The 23,465-nt window shown below is 39.9% G+C and overlaps 1 protein-coding gene across 6 annotated transcripts in view; it reads left to right on the top strand.

Moving 5' to 3' along the window:
- Positions 1 to 23,465, top strand: part of ARMH3 (armadillo like helical domain containing 3) — a 140,032-nt gene that overhangs the window by 93,125 nt on the left and 23,442 nt on the right. For all 6 annotated transcript variants that reach the window (XM_081157379.1, XM_081157383.1, XM_081157380.1 and 3 more), the window contains one exon: positions 20,089 to 20,167. In XM_081157379.1, the coding sequence (XP_081013505.1) occupies positions 20,089 to 20,167 (79 nt within the window). The remainder of the gene's footprint in view (positions 1 to 20,088; positions 20,168 to 23,465) is intronic.

Here is a 23,465-nt window from a genome sequence, read left to right as displayed (position 1 = left end):
AGTCAGCAAGGGATGGGAATATTAAAGGCTTATAAGTGCAATGAGCTTCCTTGGCCAAAAAAGGGAGGGGGGATATAGTTTACTTAGTCTCAAATATAGCTAAGCAGAGAGGGTAGTTGGGAAGGAGGGCTTATGAAGATAGCCTCTTTGTACCTTCTTAGCTAATGTGTGTCACTCTGTTTTTGAAAATTGAGGCCATTCAAAAACTCAGCCTTTTGACATCCTTCAAACTGGTAAAGCTATTGGGACTCAGAGAAAGTGAGTCATTGTTTACAGACAGAAGGGAGGGAAGGAAGGAGTAAAGGAGATTTCTTTGAGTTAAATTTCACTGTGTTGAAATGTACCGCCCCCCCCCCCCCCCTTGCTTGTTCTGAAGATCAAAAGCTGTTTACCTCTGTTGTCAGCTATTGAGGGTCCTCCCTTTGGGGTTTTGGTAATATCTGTGACCTATAATTGTCACTCCTAATGCTAAGTGTTTGTTTGTTTGTTTTTTTCATGAGTCATTTGGCAATCATCTGTGGATTTGACTAAACTGCCCTAGAATTAGAACTCTTGAAGTTAAGACCTCCGTGCCTATTATCATGTGCCTCTGCCCTGTAACCCTTAGCTCTGGTTGCTCAGGGACTGTGACTTGATTTGAAAAGCTCAGTGTTCTTCTTTTTCACCAGATATCCGTGTTCTACTAAAGCTGACAATTCATTGTCTCCTGGAAAATTTTGAGTCGGGATAACAAATTAGAGTTTGGGATACATTACAGATGATAAATGTGACTTCCTTAAAGGGAAATCCATTTGTTTTGCTTAGTGTTTCTGTGATTAATTACTTGCCAGATTAAATTGCTCCATAGAAATGGATAGTATTTTATTCAATTGCTCTTCACGGTGATGAATTAGGCCATACTGTTGCTTTGTATGTTAATTATGCTGACATTTTTTCTCTTCTCTAGTTTAATTAATACAGTGTTTATTTGAAAGACTGTTTTTAGAATAGGACACAGTTTTAGGAGGACAAAGCCCAATGTTGCTTTTAGGCTGGTGTTAGTAACACCTCAAATTTTCTGAGTTCTCTATTGGTCCTTGTCTGTATCTGTGATGTGCAGAAAGTACACTAATTGCAAATGAACTGGAGAAAGCTCTGGTTCTCCTGTAGTTATTAAAGGTGATATACTGAAAATTCTTGGCTCAATTGAAAATTAAGAATATAGGGGAGAAGCTACTGATGCAGTGTGTGCTGTAAATAAAGTGTAAAGTAAATGGTAATGTGTGTGGATTGGGAATGGGTGTTGTTTTCTAAGGTGCTGCAGGGTGTTGAGGAAATCGGGCATATTTAGCATTTTTATTAATGATTTAAGGCAAAGTGTTAATGAAGTTTGCTAGTGATAATGATATGGAGATGTTTCTTATACCCAGGAGGGCAAAGAATTGATGTAGATGGACCAGGAAGAGAAGCTTCACAAAATAGCATCAGCTATTCCATTGGGAAAGTACATAACTGTTGTATAGAAATAGCATACATACAACCAGGCAACAACATGGATGAATCCAATTACATTATGCAGTATGAAAGAAACTAGACTCAGAAGGCTACATAGTGTATGATTTCATATATATGACATTCTGGAAATGGCAAAATTGTAGGGACGTAATTCAGATCAGCCAGGTGCTGGAGTTGGGATGAATGGCACAGGGGACTTTATAGGTGATGAAACTGTTCTGTGTCTTGATTGTGGTGTTGATTACATGACTGTATACATTTTTCAAAACTTGTAGACTATACTAAACAGGGTAAATTTTCCTGTATGTGAAATTTACCTTAATTTAAAAATTAGAAAAAAATAGGTCTTCACAGGTGAGGGTAGGAAATTTTTGACCATCACTACCATACTTTATATGTGGCAACTGTTTGAAAATTATTTGAGGAACAGGAGCTAGAATTGGAGGATTTGGATTTTCCTCATGTTGCTTGCAAATTCCAAGGTATTTTTGTTGTTGTTGTCTTAGTGGAGGGTGGGTTGTAGTGGGTTTTCCGTAGGTGTCAGCATTATATAAACCTGTATACCCATGAGAGGGTTATTTTAAGAAGGAAATCACAGTTAAGGAGCTCTTGGACCTTGTTGATAGCCATCAGACATTAACAAGAGGATCATTTCCCCAGTTTATGGATTGAATCCAATTATTTGGGTTTCTGTGGATTTAGTTTTTGCTTTAAAGCTTTGTTTATTTCTTCTGTCTGGGACCTCCCACTGTTGAATTGTTATAAGGCACAGAAAAATGCCAGGAATATTTGTGTTCCAGAGCTGTCAAGTCTCTGCATTTGGCCTGGAACAAAAAGGTTGGTCATACTATGGGTGTCTATGGCAAGTTTGCACCATGTCAGGGACTCAGATAGGTGAACCACAAATACTGAACCAGTGCTGATAGCTGCTGTGCCTCTTTGCCCTTCTCCCCCAAGTCTTCAATAATATAAACTGTATATATAGTGCTTGCTTCTCATGTCCAACTTGAAGCACCTCCCTGAATGTCTAACTATTCAATATCTATTCAATATCTCTAAACATATCTTAGTGGGGGAAATTGTATGGTGGTAGTATTGTACTTCTTGCAGCAATAATATTCAGTATAGCTCTGTGGCTGTAGCTTAGTGTGCTAACTGCTGACTACTTAAGCAGATGTGTGGCCATCATTCTGACCCAGACTGGGAAGATTACATTTAGCAAGATGCTGATTCCCCAAGTTTCTTGCCGAACAAATGTCTCTGGGTCTTTCAGTGTTTTTAGCTGAATGATTTTCAGCACTGGACCTGAAGGGGCTGCTGTGGCCCATAAACAAGACTCCATCTGTTAAAACCTCATATTGTTTTGTATCCCTATTTACAAAAATCGGTCCCTTCTTCTCCCTCTAGTGTGATAAATAATGCAGATATACAAGATGAAGTCTGCTGTTGGAGCAGCACTCTAATCACTTTGCTCAGGGTTGAATTAAACTAATTTAATCAGAAATGGGACTTTCTCAAATAGCTATCTATATCAAGTGGCTTAATGTTTTCTTAACCTTGTAAAAACTGATGTTTTAGTAGGGAGAGAAATTATAAAGTGACATTTAAAATTTTTGACTGGATAAATATGTGATAATGAAACACTGTGAGGTAAGGGCTTATGTCAGCAGTGTATCATATCTTAATCCTGTATTTTTGTGCCCCTTCCAGCCAGAGGGATTTAAAGCGAAATTTACTGAGATATGTAGTAGGCATATAGCACTTCATCCAGCTGGGAAATGTAGGTCCATCTTGGCTAACTCTTAATTAGTCAATAATTATTTATTTCTTGTGTACCAACCCTGTGCCCTTAGTTCCGGACCTGCATTGAGAGTAGCACATGACAAGACTTCACAGGGTAGAGTACCATTGCAATTAAGACTTTGGAAGGACATCTGAAGGCCAAGGTGCAATCATGTTGTATCCCAGGTAGATTGTGACCAGGATAGCTATGTTCCCAGTATAGCTCCTTTGAAAAGCTCCAGTAGATCACCACCTATCATTTGCTTCTGGAGAGTTTCTGAAGGGTGCCCTCACTCTTGTGATGTCATGGAAGTCACTCTGGAAAGGAAGAGACTACTTTAAGCACTAAGCCAAACAGGTCTGTTGAGTACATTTGCCCACTAGAGTCTGGGGGCCTTCACTTTAGGTAGGGTTGACGTTCTTGTTTCTATCTGACCTTTCAAGCAAGGGCTTTCTGCTAGAGAAGAATTCCCTTTCCCACTCCTCTTTTTGGATATTCTTCCAGAGATAATGTGTACATGTGGAAGTATGCTTTGTTTTGGGCTTTTTGTTTATTTATCAGTCAGAGAGAGAGAGAGAAACATCGATGTGAGAGAGATACATTGACCAGGGCTAGTGATGGAGCCTGCAACCAAGGTACATGCCCTTGGCCAGAATTGAACCTGGGACCCTTCAATCTGCTGGCCGACTCTCTAACCACTGAGCCAAACCAGGTAGGGCCAACATCTTTTCTTTTTCTTTGTTTAGTATTTATTTATTTCAGAGAGAGGAAGGGAGAGGGAGAGAGTGATAGAAACATCAATGATGAGAGAGTCATTGATTGGCTGCCTCCTGCACGCCCCCCGCTGAGGATTAAGCCCACTACCCGGGCATGTGCCCTGACTGGGAGTTAAACCTGTAACCTCTTGGTGCATGGGAGGATGCCCAACCAAGTGAGCCACACCAGCCAGGGCACAAGTTCAGGTTTTTAGACTGCCCAGTTGACAAAATTTCTTTGTATATTTGGAAGTTCTTAGAGACAAAATGAATCCAAAGTATTAATTGAGCAGTGTCATCTAAATCTTAAAAAAGTACTTGTAATTTAAAACATTTTGAACCAATTGATCTTTCATATCATTAGAAATGTCTTGCCTGGCTGGGCATGGCTCAGTGGTTGAGCATCAACCTAGCATCCAGGAGATCGGGGTTTGATTCCCGGTCAGGGCACATGCCTGGGTTGCGGGCTAGGCAGCCGATCAGTGATTCTCTCATCATTGATGTTTCTCTCTCTCTCTCCCTCTCCTTTCCTCTCTCTGAAGTCAATAAAGATATGTTTAAAAAAAAAATCTTACATTCTACAGGCGCAGGTATTTGGTGGTTTAATTGAAATCTTTCATTTTTTATAAGGTGATTTTTTTGAAGTTTTTTCCTTATAATTTTCTGGCAAAATGTTCATAAGTGAAGTAACAATTTCTTTTACCATATCACAATCTAAAAATTGGTATGGTGACCAAGATACAAGCTTATATCCTGTTAAAAATAATTAATTTTTTTGTTAGACATTTAATTCTGATTTTAGACAACTTATTTTGTTCATTTTTAATGTTTTAATGTTAAGAAGAAACAACTTATTGACTTTATATATGCTGACATTTCTTAATAGTTTGTACTTTATTATCTTGAAAAGTGTTTTACACAACAAACATCTGTCTTTCTGAAGCAAATTGCAGTTGCCATTCATCATGAAACTAGCAACATACCTTCTTCCAGTCTCATTTTTTCTTTACTGTTTCTACATAGAATTATTATTTGCATCTCTACTCAATTCTGCATCAGTAGTATGCCTTTATTTTAAACTAAAAAATCTGTTCACATTTATTTTTTTAAAACTAGAAATATAATTTAAGAATAAAAAGTATTTTATTCTAATTACCAATTAGGTACCACGGTAACTCAGCACTTTTGCCCTCCAGGAGACATTTGGCATGTTTCGGTCATCACAACTTAAGGGGATGGGGTAAAGAGTGCTACTGGCACCTAGTAGGTAAAGACCAGGGATGCTGCTAAACATTCTGCAGTGCCCGGGACAGTTCCTCATAACAAATTATCTAGCCCAAAATAGTGCTAAGGTTAAGAAACCCTGCTGTAACTCATGCTGTCTGCATAAATTATTAAATAAATACATTACATCTGTTTATAGAAAGTCATTTGAACTGCATCAGTCCGTTGAAATCAATTGGATTGGTGATGTGTAGTACTGGAAACAACACACATGCCCGATGTGCACTATAATACAGCAGTAATATCTTATACAAAGCAGTGATTAAAGTGAAATGTAGCTTCCCAACAAAGTTGTACTTAGTGGAATAATATTTTATACTTCTTTATTTTTTTAGTTTAAACTGATTAAAATAAAAATTTAGTTCCTCAGTTGCATTAACCACATTTCAAGTCCTCAGTAGTCACATGTGGCTAGTGTCTATAGAACAGGTCTAGAAGATTAGACATGAACATCCTCATACCATAGGCCAGGGGGTGAGGATAGCTGACCCCTTATTTGCCATAAGGTTTGAAGTATGGCATTTAAGCCTGGTTTTTAATATCTCTACTTACTTTCTAAAAATAGAGACCAACATGTTGTTTTATTAGAATATAACTGGGTTTTTAACCCTGGGTTTTCTTTCCAAGGTCAGTTATTGCTGAAAAACAGGCCTGATACTGGTGGTCCAATAGATTCCCAGCTGTTCCTGTATTTCCACTAGGATGAAACTGCTGGATCACAACGGTTATTTTCTGAGCTCTATTCACACTTTGTTGAAATTAGGCAAAGAATGAAGAAGTATTCATCATAACTTTTCAGTAAATACTTCCTTCTTGCTTAAAAAGCACCTTTCCAGCCCTGGCAGGTGTGGCTCCTTTGGTTGAGCATGGTCCCATTCGCCAAAAGGTCACCAGTTTGATTCCTGATCAGGGCACATACCTAGGTAGCAGGTTCCATGCCCAGTCAGGGTGTGTGCAGGAGGCAACCAGTCGATGTTTCTCTCATGTTGATGTTTCTCTCTCTCCCTCTCCCTCTCCCCCTCCCTCTCCCCATCTCTGCCTCTCCCTCCCCCTCTCTTCTATTCCTTCCTCTCTCTAAAATCAATAAAAACATATTTTTAAAAAACATTTAAAAACAAAAAGCACCTTTCCAGCCCTGACCAGTGTGGTTCAGTGGTTGGAGTGTCCTCCCATGAACGAAGGTTCACGGGTTCTATTCCCCCTCAGGGCACATACCCAGGTTGTGGATCCCTGGTCAGGGCACGTTTGGGAAGCGACCAATTGATGTTTGTCTCTCACATGGATATTTCTCCTCCTCTCTCTCTCTTTCCCTTCTCTCTCTTGAATCAGTGAAAAAAACATATCCTTGGGTGAGGATTAAAAAAAAGCATATTTCCAATAGATCTGGAAGAGCAAGGAGTTCAAAACACAGCAAATTACAGAATTGCTTAAGTGTATCTGAGTAGAATACACTCAAAGGAGTGAAGGCTTGTTTCCTTTGTCAAACAGGATGTCAGGTCATCTCCCTTTTGATAATAACACTTAAAGCACAGCTTGGTAGCTCTTTGAGGTCTAGTGTTATGAGGCTGTCTTCTTTGATCCCTGCTTGTTCCATGTTAGGCTGAAGGTTTTAGTCTAGACAGGTGGAAAGTCATATACAGTTAGTTTAGGGGAGGGTACCTACCTTGTATCATGGGGCATATAACTGACTTTTTTCCTGTAGTACAGAAACTAGTGTTAACTAGTAGAAAGTGCTTTGCTCTTTATTTTTTTCTTAACTGTTTTGAGACTGCATGTCTGATTCTTTGTCGCTCCCTAGATGAACACGCTTCCCAGTTTTTTACTACCAGCATAGTCTTGCCTCTTGAACTTTATACCCTACCTAGAAGTCCCAAAAGTACCGCAAACTTGACATTCCAAGTAATATGCCTATTGTTTTGTGTGTGTGTGTTTTAGTTTTTCTTTTTTTTTTTATTGATTTCAGAGAGAGGAAGGGAGAGGGAGGGAGAGAGAAACATCAATGATGAGAGAGAATCATCAGTGGGCTATCTCCTGCACGCCCCCTACTGGGGATCAAACCGTGACCTCCAGGTTCATGGGTCAATGCTCAACCACTGAGCCACACTGGCCAGGCTTTCTTTTCTTTTTTTTAACTTCTGTAATCTCTGCCCCTAGCACAGTACAGTATGGTACAAAAAAAGAATGAGTGGATGGCTGGAATAAATGGTTTTATGTTCCAAGGCCTTATATTGCCACCGTCATCTTCCACAATCATCAGCCGATCTGAGGTCCTAAGCTAAGGAAGTGGATACTGAGATGCCTTAAGTGCTTATAGGGCTCCCCTTCTGACTGTGTTCCCCAGTGTGTCTGTGGAGCCCCATTGTAAAAGAGTGCTTCAGATCTTAACAGATGTTACGTAAAGTGCTGAGGAACCAGAAAACCTTAGCATATTGTTTGTGGATTTCAAAGAAATAGCCTGGAGGACTGGCTGTGAAAGACATGGGTTTATTAGGACTTATGTGTGTACTGGTGGTGGCCTACTGGTAAAGTATACTGCCAGCACTCGCTGCCACTGGTGAAGTTGTCTTGCTAAGTTCCATTTGGCCTGCGGACAGGCTGCATGGGGGGCAACCAACCACTGCTATTATTTTGCCTCCACCTACATTTTACCAACACAAGGTTTAATAGAGGACAGAAAACAGAGAAAAACAGGGCATGCAAGTAGAATGGGAAACATGCCTATGTAAGATCAAAACACTAGCTGTTTATAATCCAGGTTCACATCTAGAAGCAGTTTCACTTTGGCCTTTCTTAGACCGAGTTGCTGACCAGGTTCTCAAGGTCTCACAGTCCACTTACAGATAGCCTTTACTATATTTTCCACAGGGTGGGAGGGGGAGTTGGAGCATGGGAAGGGCCCCATGTTCCCATTTACCATACAATAGACAACAGGAAATATAGTCTTGGCAGCTCCTGAATTAATCTAGTATAGCCAGGAAGTATGATTTGGAATTATCAAAAGGGTCCCCTTTCTCATTGGTGAGCTGAATTGTTTATCCCGACACAGTAGAATTTACTAACTTCTGATTCCTTCCAGGGTAACAAGAGACAGCCAGAAGGTTTTAATTACTCCGAAATGGGACTTTGAGACAATTAAAGCCACTTTGAATTGAATTATTGATAGCATTATGCATTGTTTTTTCTTCTTTTTTTAACCTTCACCCAAGGATATGTTTATATATATATATATATTAGAGGAAGGGGGAGAGAGAGAGAGAGGAACATCAGTTGGTTGCCTCTTGTACACACCCCAAATGGGGACTGAACCCACAACCGAGGTATGTGTCCTGACGGAGAATCGAACCCACGACCTTTCAGTGTACAAGATGACATTCCAACCAAGCCACATGGGCTAGGGCTGTTTTTACTCCTTTTTAAAGTAACAAATCAAGGCTATTGATGCTATTTTTATCTTACAGATCTACTGACTTTAAAGGATGATTTTATAAGGATGCCTTTAAAAAACCCTCTCATTGGCTAAGTGATGGATCGCTGTCATTATATAAAGTAGAGGCCCTGCTGAAGGAATCTGTGTGTTCTGATGCTGTTTCATGTGCTGTTGTTTTAGGTGTTTATATGCTTACTGCTATTGGCAGTAGGTGTTTTTTCAGGCTCTTCATGAGGTTCAAGTTTCTCTTATGTATTTCTTATTGAGGGCCTTCCCAAATGTATATTATTGTCCTATATGCCAAAAGAGGACCAAGGAAACTGTTATAATTAACAGGCAGCTGCAAAGCAGAGCCATTTATTCTCTTTACTGTGGTTTTGTGGAGATCAGAGACTACAGGCTTCAGTGTGGTTTTAAGTGAAGCAGCTGCATCACCAGCTGGAGACTGACATACTGTAGAGGGCAAGCATAGCACAGCTGATATCCATTCACTCCCATATGAGATGAAACTGAAAGGCCTGCCTTTGGCTTAGATAGCTGCTTTGTGTTTACATTTAGTTTCAGGTGAGAGGAGGTACAGTACCTGCCTCAGTCTATCTCCATGAGCATCTTTGAATCAGTACTGAGCAAAAAGGTGCAAATAGGACCCAGGCAGGCTTGTGACTTCCACAAAGGTATCCTGCTACTCAGCTGGAAAAGCTTTAAAATAAGACTTTACTCAAGCACTATCTCCTTCAGGATGCCTTTCCTAAGCCCCCAGGTTGGGCTGAATACAGCCCCTACCCCATGCTCCCATGATACTGTTTGTCTGCTCTTTCTCCAGCCCTTACCACACCATAATGAAATTATCTGTCTGTGGTGTGTCTTTTCCACTAATCTATATATTCCTTGCTATTTGGGATCAAATTTCATTTGCCTCCTCCATTTCCTAGCATAGTGCCTTCACATAGTAATTCTGATGTTTTTCAAACAAACTGAACTATCAAGAGTCAGTGACTATACTAGCAAACCCTTAGCTTCAGAAACCATTTGGAAATTTCTTCTAGGGACAGAGTGTTTCCTCACTGCATGAGAAAACTGTCATCACTTCTTGGCCTTTTGGCTAAGATCAAGTGGAGCGAGCAGAGTAGTGGAGGTGGAGGAAATATAGAAGTTCTCTCTTTCTAAAATGGTGCTTGGTTCTGAATAGTGGTCTCTCCTCCTTTTCCCACCTCCCACTGCCTTTGAATGTAAGGAAATTGCAGGCCCTGTTGCAAACAAAGCGCTGTGGTAGAAAGTACCACAGCGCTTTGTTTGCTCTTGTTCTAGCCTAGAGAGAAGCTCAAATGTATGAGTGCCTGCACGTGCATGTGCTATGAGACCTCCATCAATTTCAGTCACAAGCCCATTCCATGTCATTTCCTTAATTGGCTAATCATGCCTGTCTCCCAGCAATGTCTTTAGGATCTCCTCTTTATAATGAGTTGGAGACTTATTGGTTTCTGAACACAGGGGCCTTACCTACCTGCCTCTCTACTCTCATCTGTTCCACTGAGTGGTAGACACATGGCCTTTGATGAGTTTTTAAAATGTTATATGATTTAGTCTTTCTCTTGTGAGCATCCTGATTTAGTAGGCTGCCATTTAGTCAGTTTCAGTCTTTCATTTTGTCTCTCATAATTATTTTCAGAAAGAAATAGGGCCAAAAGTTGTGCCAGATGCCATTTATAAATCAGATAATTGATAAATACCCATTTCACTAGCAAATAGTGCATTTTGTTCAATAAAGATACTGACTAGGTTGAGAAAAATCTGACCCTTTGGCTTTAGAGCTAACTCATTGATAAGCTGATATTGAGCTGCCATTAATATTGGAAAAGCAACATGCCTCAGTATTTTTTTTCCTATAGAGAAAGTATATTGCAATGAAATTTTAACTTTTTCCCTATTCATGGGATACTATCAACTTCACCTAAGCAGAATGGTTCAATACTTTGAGCAGCTTATTTATTCTTCATTTACCTTTTTAAAAAAAGTTATTTTCTTTTTTAAAGCAATGCTTATTTTATTGCATTTATTTGTTTGTTTATTTATTTTTAATCCTCACCTGAGGATATGTTTAGAGAGAGGAAAGAAGAGAGAGAGAGAAACATCTATCGGTTGCCTCCCATACATACCCTCACCAGGGATCAAACCCACAATCTAGGTATGTACTCTGACCGGGAATCGAACGCACAACCTTTTGGTGTACAGGCAGTGTTACAACCAACTGAGCCACACCGGACAGTGCTTCATCTGCCTCTTATACTAACCTATCCCATTTTCCTTACCTTACTAATCGAACTGCTACTCGGCTCCTTTCTCTAGCCATCCACACCTCTTCCCCCCAATATTTACAGTCAGGCTTCTTACAGGAAACCACTGGTGCTAGGGCCTCTCTGAAGAGAACATAAGTCACTGCCAGAGCAGATGAAAGCAGCCTGCTTTTTCATATCTGACAAGAAGGGTGAAGCTCTCTGTCACAGTGGGTGAGCGAGCAGACAGGGCTGAATAACTCCACATCTCAATGGTTAGGACCTGCAGGCTCAGAGCTGACAGTGCACTGTAATAAGATTCATCTCTGTTCACTTAACTGATGTGGGCTTTATGGTAAATGTTCACTTGCTTAATTACTTTGGCAGACTCACTGATTGCCTTTCCTGAGGAGTTCCAAAAGGTACCCCTGGGATGGAGCATAAACCCCTTTCCATGTCTTTTAATTTCATTCTTTACTTGGAGTACTTAAAAACTGGTATGTGATCCATATGTCTGCCATCCCCTCTCTGCTGTGCATAAACATCAGAACCACTGCTCTCTAGTATGGTGTCCATATGGTCCACACTGGACCACTCAGAAGTATTAGCAGCCTTTTTCCTCTTTTATCCACATGAGATCCCATTCCTCCCTCGTCACCACTGAGGTATATGCACAGCTCTTCTAATTAGTTTGGGATCCATGTAACTTTTTTCTCTAACTAGCATGGAATCCACAGACAACTTCCCTTTCTCTCTAGTCCAGCATGTGATCCTCTAAAATAATTTCCCTCTGTTTTTGAAATGATAAAAAAAGTCTAAGTAAGCCAGTTGCTATTTCCCCCCCCCTCCTGCTCAGTTAAATGTTTTATAATAAATTGATTAATTGGGCTCATGGGAATGAGATGTAGTTAACATATTTCGGGGTTTTGGCTCATGCCAGTTTTTAAAAAGTTTTTGAGTCACATTCAGGGGATTGAAATATTCACCATTAATTAAAATTAGATTACTTCTTGGGGTTTTTGAGCTGATCTCTACTCCCTGAGAAGTCCTCCCACATATGTATTAGGATTTTCCTGTGTCCTGAGGTGGGACAGAAAATCTAATAGACATTTTCACATGGCACATTTTGTTCCTTTGCATTAATTAGGTATTTCTGAGAGTTTAGAGGGGCCTTGCTTCTAGAGATAGGAAATTCAGGGCCAAGCTGATTGCAGAAGCTCTCAAAGGTTTGCATTCTGTATTCCCAGGAACTCTGCCACCAGCTCCTCGCCTGCCACTAGAGATGGAGTAAGGGGAGCTGAAGCACAGAATGGGATCTGAGCAGGGATAAGCTAATCTCCCTCCCTCCCTCCCTCCCTCCCTTCCTCCCTCCCTCCCTCCCTTCCTTCCTTTCTTCCTTCCTTCCTTCGTATTTGAGAGAGAGAGAGAAACATCGATTTGTTGTTCCACTCATTCATGCATCCATTGGTTGATTTTTGTATGTGCCCTGACCAGGGATCAAATCTGCAACCTTGGTGTATTGTGACAACACTCTAACCAACTGAGCTACCCAGCCATAGCCAGGAATAGGCTAATCTTGTAGGTGTTTTATCCCTAGGAAACTTTTGGAGCCTCTGTTCATTTATTGAGAGAGCGCTTTAATAAAAAGTAGAGATTTCTAAGGGGAATGAATTAAGTAACGTCTTTTACGGAAATGTCGATGGTCCATTCGACTTTCGTTGTTCCTTCAACTCCTGTGGTTCATTCTTCATTTACATTCATTGTGATTACATAAACAGTGAAAAAATGTCAGGTTGGTATCTAAAGCAGGAAGGAATTTCATTATTTTCTTATGGCAGTGCTAGAGGAGATAATTTAGCCAAAGTGTAAAGCCCATGGCATCTTACTTGGCTTAAATCTATGGTTTGGGGCCACAGTAACTAGAAATTAGCTCATTTTTCAAGCAAAGTAGCTATAACCAATTGCCCGATTTCTAGCAGGTGATGAGGTGGAAACCTACATTGGACAAAGTCATGCATCAAAGTAGAAAGCTCAAACTGCCAAAATGCATAGTCATGCATGCAGCTTCAGAAAACGAGGCACCTGCCCCTCAGGCTGTGTGCATGTACATTTCTCGTACATTAACCCTTTCCTGTTTCCCTTCAGTTAATGAATTCTGAACCTTCATTTGTCCAAAACAGTGCCTGGATGAAAATGTTGCCTAGTAGGTGAATAACTTACCTGGCATGACACATGTGTTTCTCACCTAGAAATCAAGAGGAATGCTGACTCATATCATTCCCTGGGTTAAAATAAGAGGGTTACTATGTTGCAGTCAATGAGATACATTCTCTGTTCTACTCCCTCAACCAGTAAATTTGTGTACAAAAATAAATCAAGTTCTCTTTAGTAATTGGGCCAATTTACATAGTTGGATCATTGGGTAAAGCAAGCAGCTAGATATACTGGCCAGTAGTTCATTCTTCCTGATGGTTGTCAAAATGACTTCTATAGTAAGGTTCTATTTTTGTGTCTCTGGTCCTAAAGAGAATGGCCACAGAAACGGCCATATAAGGAAGGGGTTACTTGGCATGAAAGGGTTAAGACCTGGTACATAGGGAATAAGAGGAATAACCCTAATAGGTCAGTCACTGAAGTTTTGAGCAGATAGTTTCAAAGTGAAAAGGTTAGAAGGTAATTCTTATTTGAGGTTTTATTTTGTTTAATGTTAATTAGCTGAGTCTCTGAGGCTTGTAATGCACTGCTGTTAATAGGCGTCAAGGGAAATTGCTTTTTTTTGTTGTTGTTGAATTGGATGGGCTGAAGATTCATTGACTCCATGAAGAAGAAAGCTTATTACTGCATGAAATGGGAGTATGTGAGGCAATTGTGAAGATGAAAAAAAATGTTAATTTGAAATTAAGTAACTCAACCTCAGATAAACCATTTAAACACTGCCACATATCACAGTCATACCTTCATCCCTTCTCCAAAGCCAGTCTTTTATCTGTATGTTTGAAGGTTTCCCAGGTAGAAACAGTTTTGAATATGATGGTTTTCTTGTCTTTAACTCCAGACATCTGAGAATATACTCTGTAGTATAGATCACTGGACTGCTCTTTTGCATCTAGGAAAAGGAAGCTGCTTGGGGGAGAAAAAAGTTCCCTTTAGCTCATATTAGATGGTATAAATACAGTAAAACACATAGGAAAGCTTTGGAAAGGAAATCCAACCAGATGAAGAAACTAGTTCTCGGAGAGTTTGGTCTCTTACCCATGGTCACACAGCCTAAAAGTGGAGTAATCAGGATTTTAACTCAGATCTACTGCCTCTAAAACCTTGCTTTTTACATATATATACCAGGGAAGCAATGGTATTTTTATTGGGTCTTCAAGGAAAAATAAGACTTAGGCTTTTCAGTGGTGAAAAAAGATAGCATTGCATGTGAAGAAGACCATGTAAACAAAAGCATGGCATCCAGTTGTACATGTTTAGCAAATATTTAAAAATACAGGGCTATAGCTCTAATGAGTTTGAGGCTTGAGATCCAGATTTATTTTTTATCAGACTTCAGATATTCACTCATAATCTCTTTAATGTAAATCTGGCAGCCTTATAGAAATAATTTTAGGGTGAAACATTTAAGAATCTTCCCAGTATGCACCATATTATCAGTTATGTTTCCTCCCTTGGAATAAAAGCTATAAGAACTTTTCTTGTCAACGTCTGCCTGTTTTTCTCTTTTCTTTTTAAAGTCATATTTTTTTTTTATCCCTCACCTGAGGATATGTTTATTGATTTTAGAGAAAGGAAGGGAGAGAAAGAAAGAGAAAGATCCATGTGAGAGAGAAACATCAATCAGTTGCCTCCCATATGCACCCCAACCAGGGATTGAACCCACAACCTAGATATATGCCCTGATAGGGAATTGAACCTGCAACTTTTGGTGTATGAGATGACACTCCAACCAACTGAGCCACCCGGCCAGGGCCATTTTTCTCCTTTCTGCCTGAAGGATTTACATAGGAGTTTTCAGAGACAGTTTCCTTCCTTCAAATATCTCAGGAAAAAATCGCCATGTTCTGAGCTCTAGATGAAACTATTACCTATCTGTTGTTTCATAAGAGACCCTTAGGTGCTCCCCCTGTCTGTAGGAGATAGCTGGTATGAGAAATTGCATTTTTGGAGGATTTGTTTTAGATTCACATTGGATATGAGGAAGAATCCACATTTTCTCTTAAGCTACATTGCCCACATTGTTAAGGTAGCATTACCATGCGTTACTTGTTTAAGATGGGCATTAACTGTGTCTTAGCCGTCAGCCATCCAGCACTAGGGAAAGGAAGCTGCTCTGCAGAGTCATGAGTCAGAATAAGTTAAAAATGAACTAAGAAATCCCCAGCTCAGCCTTGCAGTTCCATCTGTCCACTTCATTTTCCTTCAGTTTGTGTAAGTGACCTCTGCCTTCGGCAGTCAGAAGTTGACAGTTGCTTGGAGGGTAGCCCAGATTCTTGCCCTTAAAGGTGCTTTGGGTGTAGTCATTCCTCACTGTGGCTGGCTTTTGCAATACCCTTGACTATGCCATTGCCTTTTTCTTTTCCCTTTCCCCTTTGGGGCTGTGTAATTCAGTTGCACTAGGAGACCAAGTGCCAGAGTGTAACATACTCCCCCACTGCTCTCCCACCCCCAGCCCCAAATAAACAGTTAGGCTTACTTTCAGAAGATACTAGATTAATAGGAAATGTCAGGAAGCTTTTCACTGGTCTCCTGGTATGACTTAAAATGAGAAACCTTTACTATCTTTAGTGACAACTTTTTAAAAAATATATGTTTCTATTGATTTTAGAGAGGAACAGAGAGGAATAGGGAGATAGAAATATCAGTGAGAGAGAGAGAGACGCCTTTTTGGAGGACAGCTGTTCATGTCTGAGCCACCTTTTTTCCTAGGATGAGACTGGACAGAAACCTCCTTAGACTTTCATTCATTAATTCCGTTTTAAAAATCAAATCTCTCAGTATGCCAGGCATTTTGCTAATGGCTTGGGAATATATTGGTGAGCAAAAAACTTTGGTTCTTATTCTCATGGAGCATTTAGATTCTTTTTGAGAAAAGCTGGAAGTTTGGTTAGAAATTATATTCCCTTTTTCACCAAGTTCTACCTCCAGACTTGTTTCCCATTCCTTGGGCCTTATTTCTTTAAACCTTCTTTGTAGTCCTGGATGGATGGCTCTGAGTAGTGTGGGCAGCTTCAGCCATTTCTTTAAAAAAAAATGGTCAGGCCCTGGCTGGTGTGACTCAGTGATAGAGCATTGTTCCATGCACCGAAGGCTTGCGGGTTCGGTTCCTGGTCGAGGGCATGTATTTGGGTTGCGGGTTCATTCCCCTGGCCCCAGTCGGGGTGCGTACAGGAGGCAACCAATTGATGTGTCTCTCACATCAATCTCTCTCTCTCTTTCTCTCTCTCTTCCCCTCCCCCACCATTCCTCCCTTCAATTCTATCTAAAAATCAATGGAAAAAATATCCTTGGATGAAGATTAACAAAAATATATATATATTTTTAATGATCAAGAGTGTTAAAAATAAGAGAACCTTCCTTCTCCTCCACCAGTCTACCCCCAACGTTTTATTTCAAGGAGTTATTTTTTCAACAGCCAAAAGTTGACATCATTTGCCAGATGCAGACCTTTTAATCTAAAGATATCATGCATATTATCAGGAATTGAACTTTCCTTATCTCCAGACAGGGTTGGTCCTCCCTACACATGTGGTTTACAGTGCCAGTCTCACCCAAATCTCTGCTACCTCTTGTGGTACTGCACCGCAGAGGCTACTCCAGAAGCTCCTTAAACTCTAGCTGCTGTGATTTACAAAATAGTCAGTGGCCCACTGAGCTGCTTGTCCTCCTGCCACCAGCATTGCTAATATATGCAAGCTCTAGGAAAGTCATCTTGGTAAGTGAAACACCCTGGATCTGTGAATTGTAGCTGAATTGGTTGCTGGGGAAAACAGGTTTCTCAAGAACTGCTGGAGGCAAGAAGGCCTTAATTTTCTTTTAAAAAAAATAATTTTATTCATGTATGTTATAATTCACCCATTTAACATGTACAACTCATTGTATAACCATCACCACAATCTAATTTTAGAATATTTTGTTCCCCCAAAAGTTACTCTATACCCATTAGCAGTCAATCCTCATTCCTCCTCTAACCCTCCTCCCCTCATCCCCAAGCAACCACTAATATACTTTCTCTCTATGTAATAATTGACCTATTCTGGACCTTTTCTATAAGTGGAATCATATAATATGTGGCCTTTTGTGTCTGGCTTCTTTCACTTAATATTGTCAAGGTTCATTCATGTTGTAGTGTTTATCAGTACTTCATTTCTTTTTATGCCTGAATAATATTCTATGATAGCTATACTACATTTTGTTTATCCTTTCTCAGTTTATCCATTCTTTAGTTATCCATTCATGGACATTTGGATTGTCTCTACTTTTTGACTATTATGAATAATGCTCTATGAACATTCATGTACAAGTTTTTGTGTAGACATAATGTTTTTTAAAAGATTGATTTGAGAGAGAGAGAGAAAAATCATCAACTCTTGTTCCACTTATTTACGCATTCATTGGTTGATTCTTGTATGTGCCCTGACCAGGGATCGAACCCACAACCTTGATGTATCAGGACAATGCTCACCAACTGCCCTACCTAGCCAGGACTCTCTGTAGACATAATGTTTTCATTCTTTTGGGTATAAACCTAAGAGTAGAATTTCTGAGTTATATGGTAATTCTATTAACATTTGGGAAACTGCCAGATCATTTTCCAAAGTAGCTGTACCATTTTGCAATCTCACCAGCAATGTATGAGAGTTCTAATTTCTCCATGACCTTGCCATCACTTGTTACTGTAATTCTGGTTATTGGCATCATAGGGTTGTAAAGTGGTATCTCATTGGAGTTTTTTATCAGATATATGATGTTGAAATATTGTCTACCATTCTGTGGGTTTTCTTTGCACTTTCTTGATGGTACCATTTGCAGCACAAAATTTTTTTAACTTGACCTACTTTTTCTTTGTCACTTGTGTTTTTGGTGTCCTATCGAAGAAATCATTGCCTAACCCAGGCTTGTGAAGATTTATTCTTATGTGTCCTTCTAAGAATTTTATAGTTTTTAGATCTGTGATCCATTTTGAGTTAATTTTGTATATGGTGTGAGGTAGGGATCCAACTTTTTTTTTTTTTTTGGCATGTAGATATCCAGTTGTCCCAGCACCATTTCTTGAAAAAAACTGTTCTTTTCCTATTTAATTGTCTTGCTCCCTTTGTCAAAGGGATGCTTTAATATTTTCATAATGGCTATGTTTAATGATTTATTGCCCACTCAGATTTCCTCTTCTTTCTACCCCTCACCCCATGCAATGTTCAGAAGAGATGCTAGTAAATCCTTTTGGAGATTATATCAGTGGGAAGGAAAGGCAAAAAAAGAGAGACTCTTCCCTCATCCATAAATTTGGTACCTCATCTTTCTCCCACTGAGAGCTAGTTGGCTCTAAGCCCCAGTCTAGGGCCTTCGCCAGGTGAGGGCAGTGTGGAATCACTACCCAGATGAGCCCTAGTAGCCTCCAAACCTCCTGGGTAAGTAGAAGCTAAGGATTTCAGTCACCGCAAAGGCATGTGTCACTCAGTGTGGGCTGACTTAGCCTGGTTTCAGTGTTTTGTCATCTCTTTGCTATCTCAGAACATATTTCTGTTTCAACAGTATGAAGCTCTCAAGCCCATCCTCAAATTCCTTGCTAAAGAACCTGGAGAGAGAATAGCCAGTGCAGGCTATTTTTCTTACCTCCTTAGGCATAAGTGCCCTATACACCTGGCATTTCCAGTAGATCAGATTAGTACTCAGATTTTTCAGGTAACAGTCCCAAAGAAACAGCAAGAAAAGTAAAGCAGAGACATATACCCTATGCTCTTTGTGGGTACTGAGTTAGAGATTACTAACTGGATTTAGACTATTCCACATCTCTCAGGTTTCTAAACAGTCCCTCAGCATGCCTGGTGGAAGACCTTAATCACCTGATGAGATCTGAAGCTCTGGGATGAGAATGTCACAGGGCACATAAGAGGATGATTTTATCTTCATTCTAAATATAAATTCCCAGATTGGCAAATCTGTCATACCATCCACCAAACAATATCAACATATATGCTCTGCAGCATAAAGCATAGGGCTCTGACTCTTTTCTGTTGTATTTAATTTACTCATTCTTTGGATATTTATTGAGTACCAGCTGTGTGCCAGGCATTGTGCTAGATGTTTGACAGTATTATATAAATGTTGCAAGAATCCTCTAAGATTTAGTCACTCGAATTTCAACAAACGTTTATTGTACGCCTACAATGTGCTATTCCTAGGTACTGTGCCAAATGCTAAGACAGGTATTATTATTCCTACTTTTTTCCCTCTGGAACCCATCGGAACCCATTGGAGCAGAGCAAACTACTTTTCATTCTGTTGAAACACCAGGGCTCCCTAGTGGAAAGCCCACTGGGCCCTGTTTCTTTTTTTCTTTTTAAAAAATATATTTTTATTGATTTCAGAGAGAGAAGAAGGGAGAGGGAGAGAGAGAGTTGAAACGTCAATGATGAGAGAGTCGTCATTGATCGGCTGCCTCCTGCACGCCCCAACTCGGGATAGAGCCCACAACCCGCGAATGTGCCCTGACCGGGAATCGAACTGTGATCTCCTAGACCCTAGGTTGATGCTCAACTGCTGAGCCACGCCCAGCTAGGCTGGGCCCTGTTTCTTGTCTGGAGGATGCTTGGTGTGTTTTTTTGTATGGTTGTTAGGTTTTCTCTAGGTCATTTGCAAAGCAGAGATGCTTAATTCTATTGTCTCTAATAAATTATTAAACCCTTCCCACTTCATAGTTATCAGTTCATCCCCATGTGATCTCATGTTCAGTAAGAGGACAATTACCCTCTGACAATCACTCCCATGCTCTCTAAACCAGAGAGTACACAATACTTGTTTTTAGCTCATTTTTTTCCAATCTGGTGTTATATTAATGTTAATTCTTTGTTTCAGAGCCATCATCAACCACTTTAACCCCAAAATTGAATCCTATGCTGCTGTGAATCACATATCCCAACTGTCAGAGGAGCAGGTAAGCCACTACTCTCCCCAGAGTGACCCTACTTGGCTAGGATCAAGTAGTTGCCGTCTCTCTAATGGCAGAGGGATTCTGTGACTAAGCTTCTAGTGGGAATGGCAAGAGCCAGGCTGCTAAGAGGAATTAGTAAGGGATTTGTTGATAGTACTTTAAATAGTAATGGCTTTGGCTTTTGTGTCATATGAGAGGCTTGTTTAATTATATAGAAGATATGTAGGTGAAATTTTGGAGAATTCTTATTTTAGAGTGGCTGATAAGGCATTTCTTTTTCTTTAATTTTAGGCAGAGAGTCATTTTGATTTTTGAAAATAAGAAATGAAAACTTAGAAGTGGATGAAACTGCCAATTAGAAAAACCCTAAGTTCAGCCTAATTTGATGCTGCATGTTTTAATGAGCCCTCATTGGGGCAGATTTTCTTTAGTAATTTAGTTATGTTTGCTTTGAGCAATTATTTCTGAGCAGGTTTTTCTATGGTATGGACTGAGTTGGAGATGCAGATAGCATCATATGTTTGTTTTCCTTGAGTCTGGCCTGATTACCCCATCTCCCAAAGTGCCTGCACTTGGCTCTGCATTATATAAAAGTAGAGATGGGACTTTAGCACATGGCATGGGCTTGCACTTGATGTTTAAGGATGAGACTCTTGAGTCCTATTTTTAAAAGCGCAAAATGAGATATCCTAGCCACACAATCTCCCTTCCTTCCTACTTAATTCTTAAGTTGGAGGGCCAGGGTATTCCTGAGGTGAGAATCCAGGTATGTAGGCCCCAAGCCAATTTTTAAAAGCCCACATATGCTCTGCTCTGCCTTTTTTGCCAGTGCATCAATGTAACCCTTCTTTGAGCCTCTTGCTAGCAGGGCCAGCCAGCTATGGTGTGACCACGTGTTCCAGTGTTCCTAAAAGCTATTCAGCTCTCCCAGTAAGGCACCCAGAAGGCCTTTTTCCTCACAGGCAAGCTTCTCAGTATTCCCACCTGTGGACTTTCCTCAGTCAGGTGGATAGGGCTGTATTAGTATATCAGTTGTTCCCTTTGACATATTTATTCTCTTTTATGAGGCCACCTGTGAGAATCCGTCCTCTTATTTAAATTGCCTTTATAAATGGCTTCATTTTCTTTTTTTTTATTTTGCCTATGGAGCAGTCCCAAATCCTGTTCATTGATACCACTGCTCTCTGTGAGGTGCTTTGAGATGCTACCTTTTTCCTGATGGACCAATTCAGATTGGTTTTACTATACCACTTTTAGACAAAAGAATTCAGCATCTTGAGTTTGTGTTCAGTGAGCGAAAGAGTGACTTTCCTACCACAGTGAGCTCTGGTTAGTCTAAAAGCTTTAAAAAAAAAAAGGAAGACACGTTTTCCCTGTCAACCACGTGCAGTATTCATCCCCCAGCAGCTTGGGAAGGTCAGGCTGAAATCTTCCTCCAGCAGTAGCAGCCACAGACCAATAATAAAAATCCATTCTGGTGCATGAGGCAATCTGGAGAAGGATGATTAGCAAGCACATGTCCTCACCCTCCTCCAACTTCTTTCAAAGTTAAATGAAGTGATGAAAGTGCCTCTCAAAAAGAGTCCACAAACCAGAGATGAGGCAATTTCTATAGAGAGGGAGAGGAGGTAGTTCTGTTTGAGGATGGGGAAGGGATAACAGCTCTCAAAGGTTTATTTAGCCAGTAAATAATTACAGGCCTGCTGTACGCAAGGTATGGTGCTGGGTAGTGGGGATCAGTGGTGAGTAGTCCTTGTTCTCATGGAGTTTTTGTACACTCATTACCTCTCTTATCAATCCTTTTCACTTGGGGAGTGGAGGAAGGGTGATATTATTCTGGGACCCTTTGCAAAACTGCTCTCAAAATAGTTGTTGCATCTCTTCCCTAACTGACTTTGAAGGGCACTACATGACAGCTGAGGGTACACTTGATTTTATTCTCAGCACTATCAGATTAGAAGTATTTGACTGCCTTGCTAATCTCCAACATGTGTTGGAGCACTTCTCTCCCTTCACTTATGAACATTAATGTTAATATCACTTAATGTTAAGTGTATTCACAGCTTCCCAAAGAGCAGGCTTTAAGATGCAGTAGAGCCCTGCAGTTGTTAGCAGCAAACAAAGTAGAAAGAAAAAATCAGGAACTTAATCCGCAAGTAGACTCTAAAAGACTCCTAAAAATAAAATGTCAGGACCATAAACAGGCATTAACTGGAATCTGTAGCACCTAGTAAGATAGCAGACAAGAGAGGGCTCTTTGTTAGATCTGCCTACCCAGCCTGCCATTTTTTCTGGCAAGAGATTTGTGAGTTTTTGAGTTCTAACAACCCCCAGACACATTCCAGCCTCCGTTTGAGGCATTTCAAGGTGATGCTTGTAAATCCATTATTGCTTATTAAACAAAGTCCATTCTCTCACGTGGGATTTTTTTTCCAGTTGTCCAGAAGATAGATGACATTTTTCTGTTATTTCTCATTGGCTTCATGAGGTATTAATCAGTTAATACCTCCAGTGTGACTGAATGGTTGTGTACTTTCTAATGTAATAAACTGCATGCATTTTTATATTGTATACACAGGTGTCATATTTTTCTGAGGCTGATTGTGAAATGTGTTCATTTTGACTCCCTTTTTTGTGTGCATGATAAAATATATGTAAATTTACCATTTTAACCATTTTTAGTGTACAGTTCAATGGCATTAAGCACATTCACACTTTGCGCAACCATCACCACTATCCATCTCCCAAACTTTTTCATCTTCTCAAGCTGAAATCCTATAGCCATTAAACAATAACTCCCCCTCCCCTACCCCCAACCCCCAACCCCAGTGCCTGGTAACCACTGTTCTACTTTCTGTCTCTGTGTATTTGACTATTCTAGGTGGCTCATATAAGTAGAATCATACAATATTTGTCCTTTAGTATCTGGTTTATTTCACTTAGTGTAATGTCTTCAAGGTTCACCCATGTTGAAGCATGTACCAGAATTTCATTCCTCTTCAAGACTGAATAATATTGCATATATATATACACACACACACACACATATATGCATATATACATATATATGTGTGTATATATAGAGAGAGAGAGCACATTTTGTTTATTCATTTATCTATCTAGACATTTAGGTTGTTTCCACCTTTTGGCCATGTAAAGAATGTTGCTATAAACATCGATGTGCTAATAGCTACTTGAATCCCTGCTTGCAATTCCTTTGTATATATATCCAGAAGTGAAATTGATGGATCAAATGGTAATTATATGTTTCAGTTTTTGAGACACCACCATACTTTTTTCC

Source organism: Miniopterus schreibersii (genome assembly GCF_964146895.1).
Source record: "Miniopterus schreibersii genome assembly, chromosome: 14".
NCBI classification, from domain to species: Eukaryota; Metazoa; Chordata; class Mammalia; order Chiroptera; family Miniopteridae; genus Miniopterus; species Miniopterus schreibersii.
This window is presented reverse-complemented; position numbering and strand designations above follow the sequence as displayed.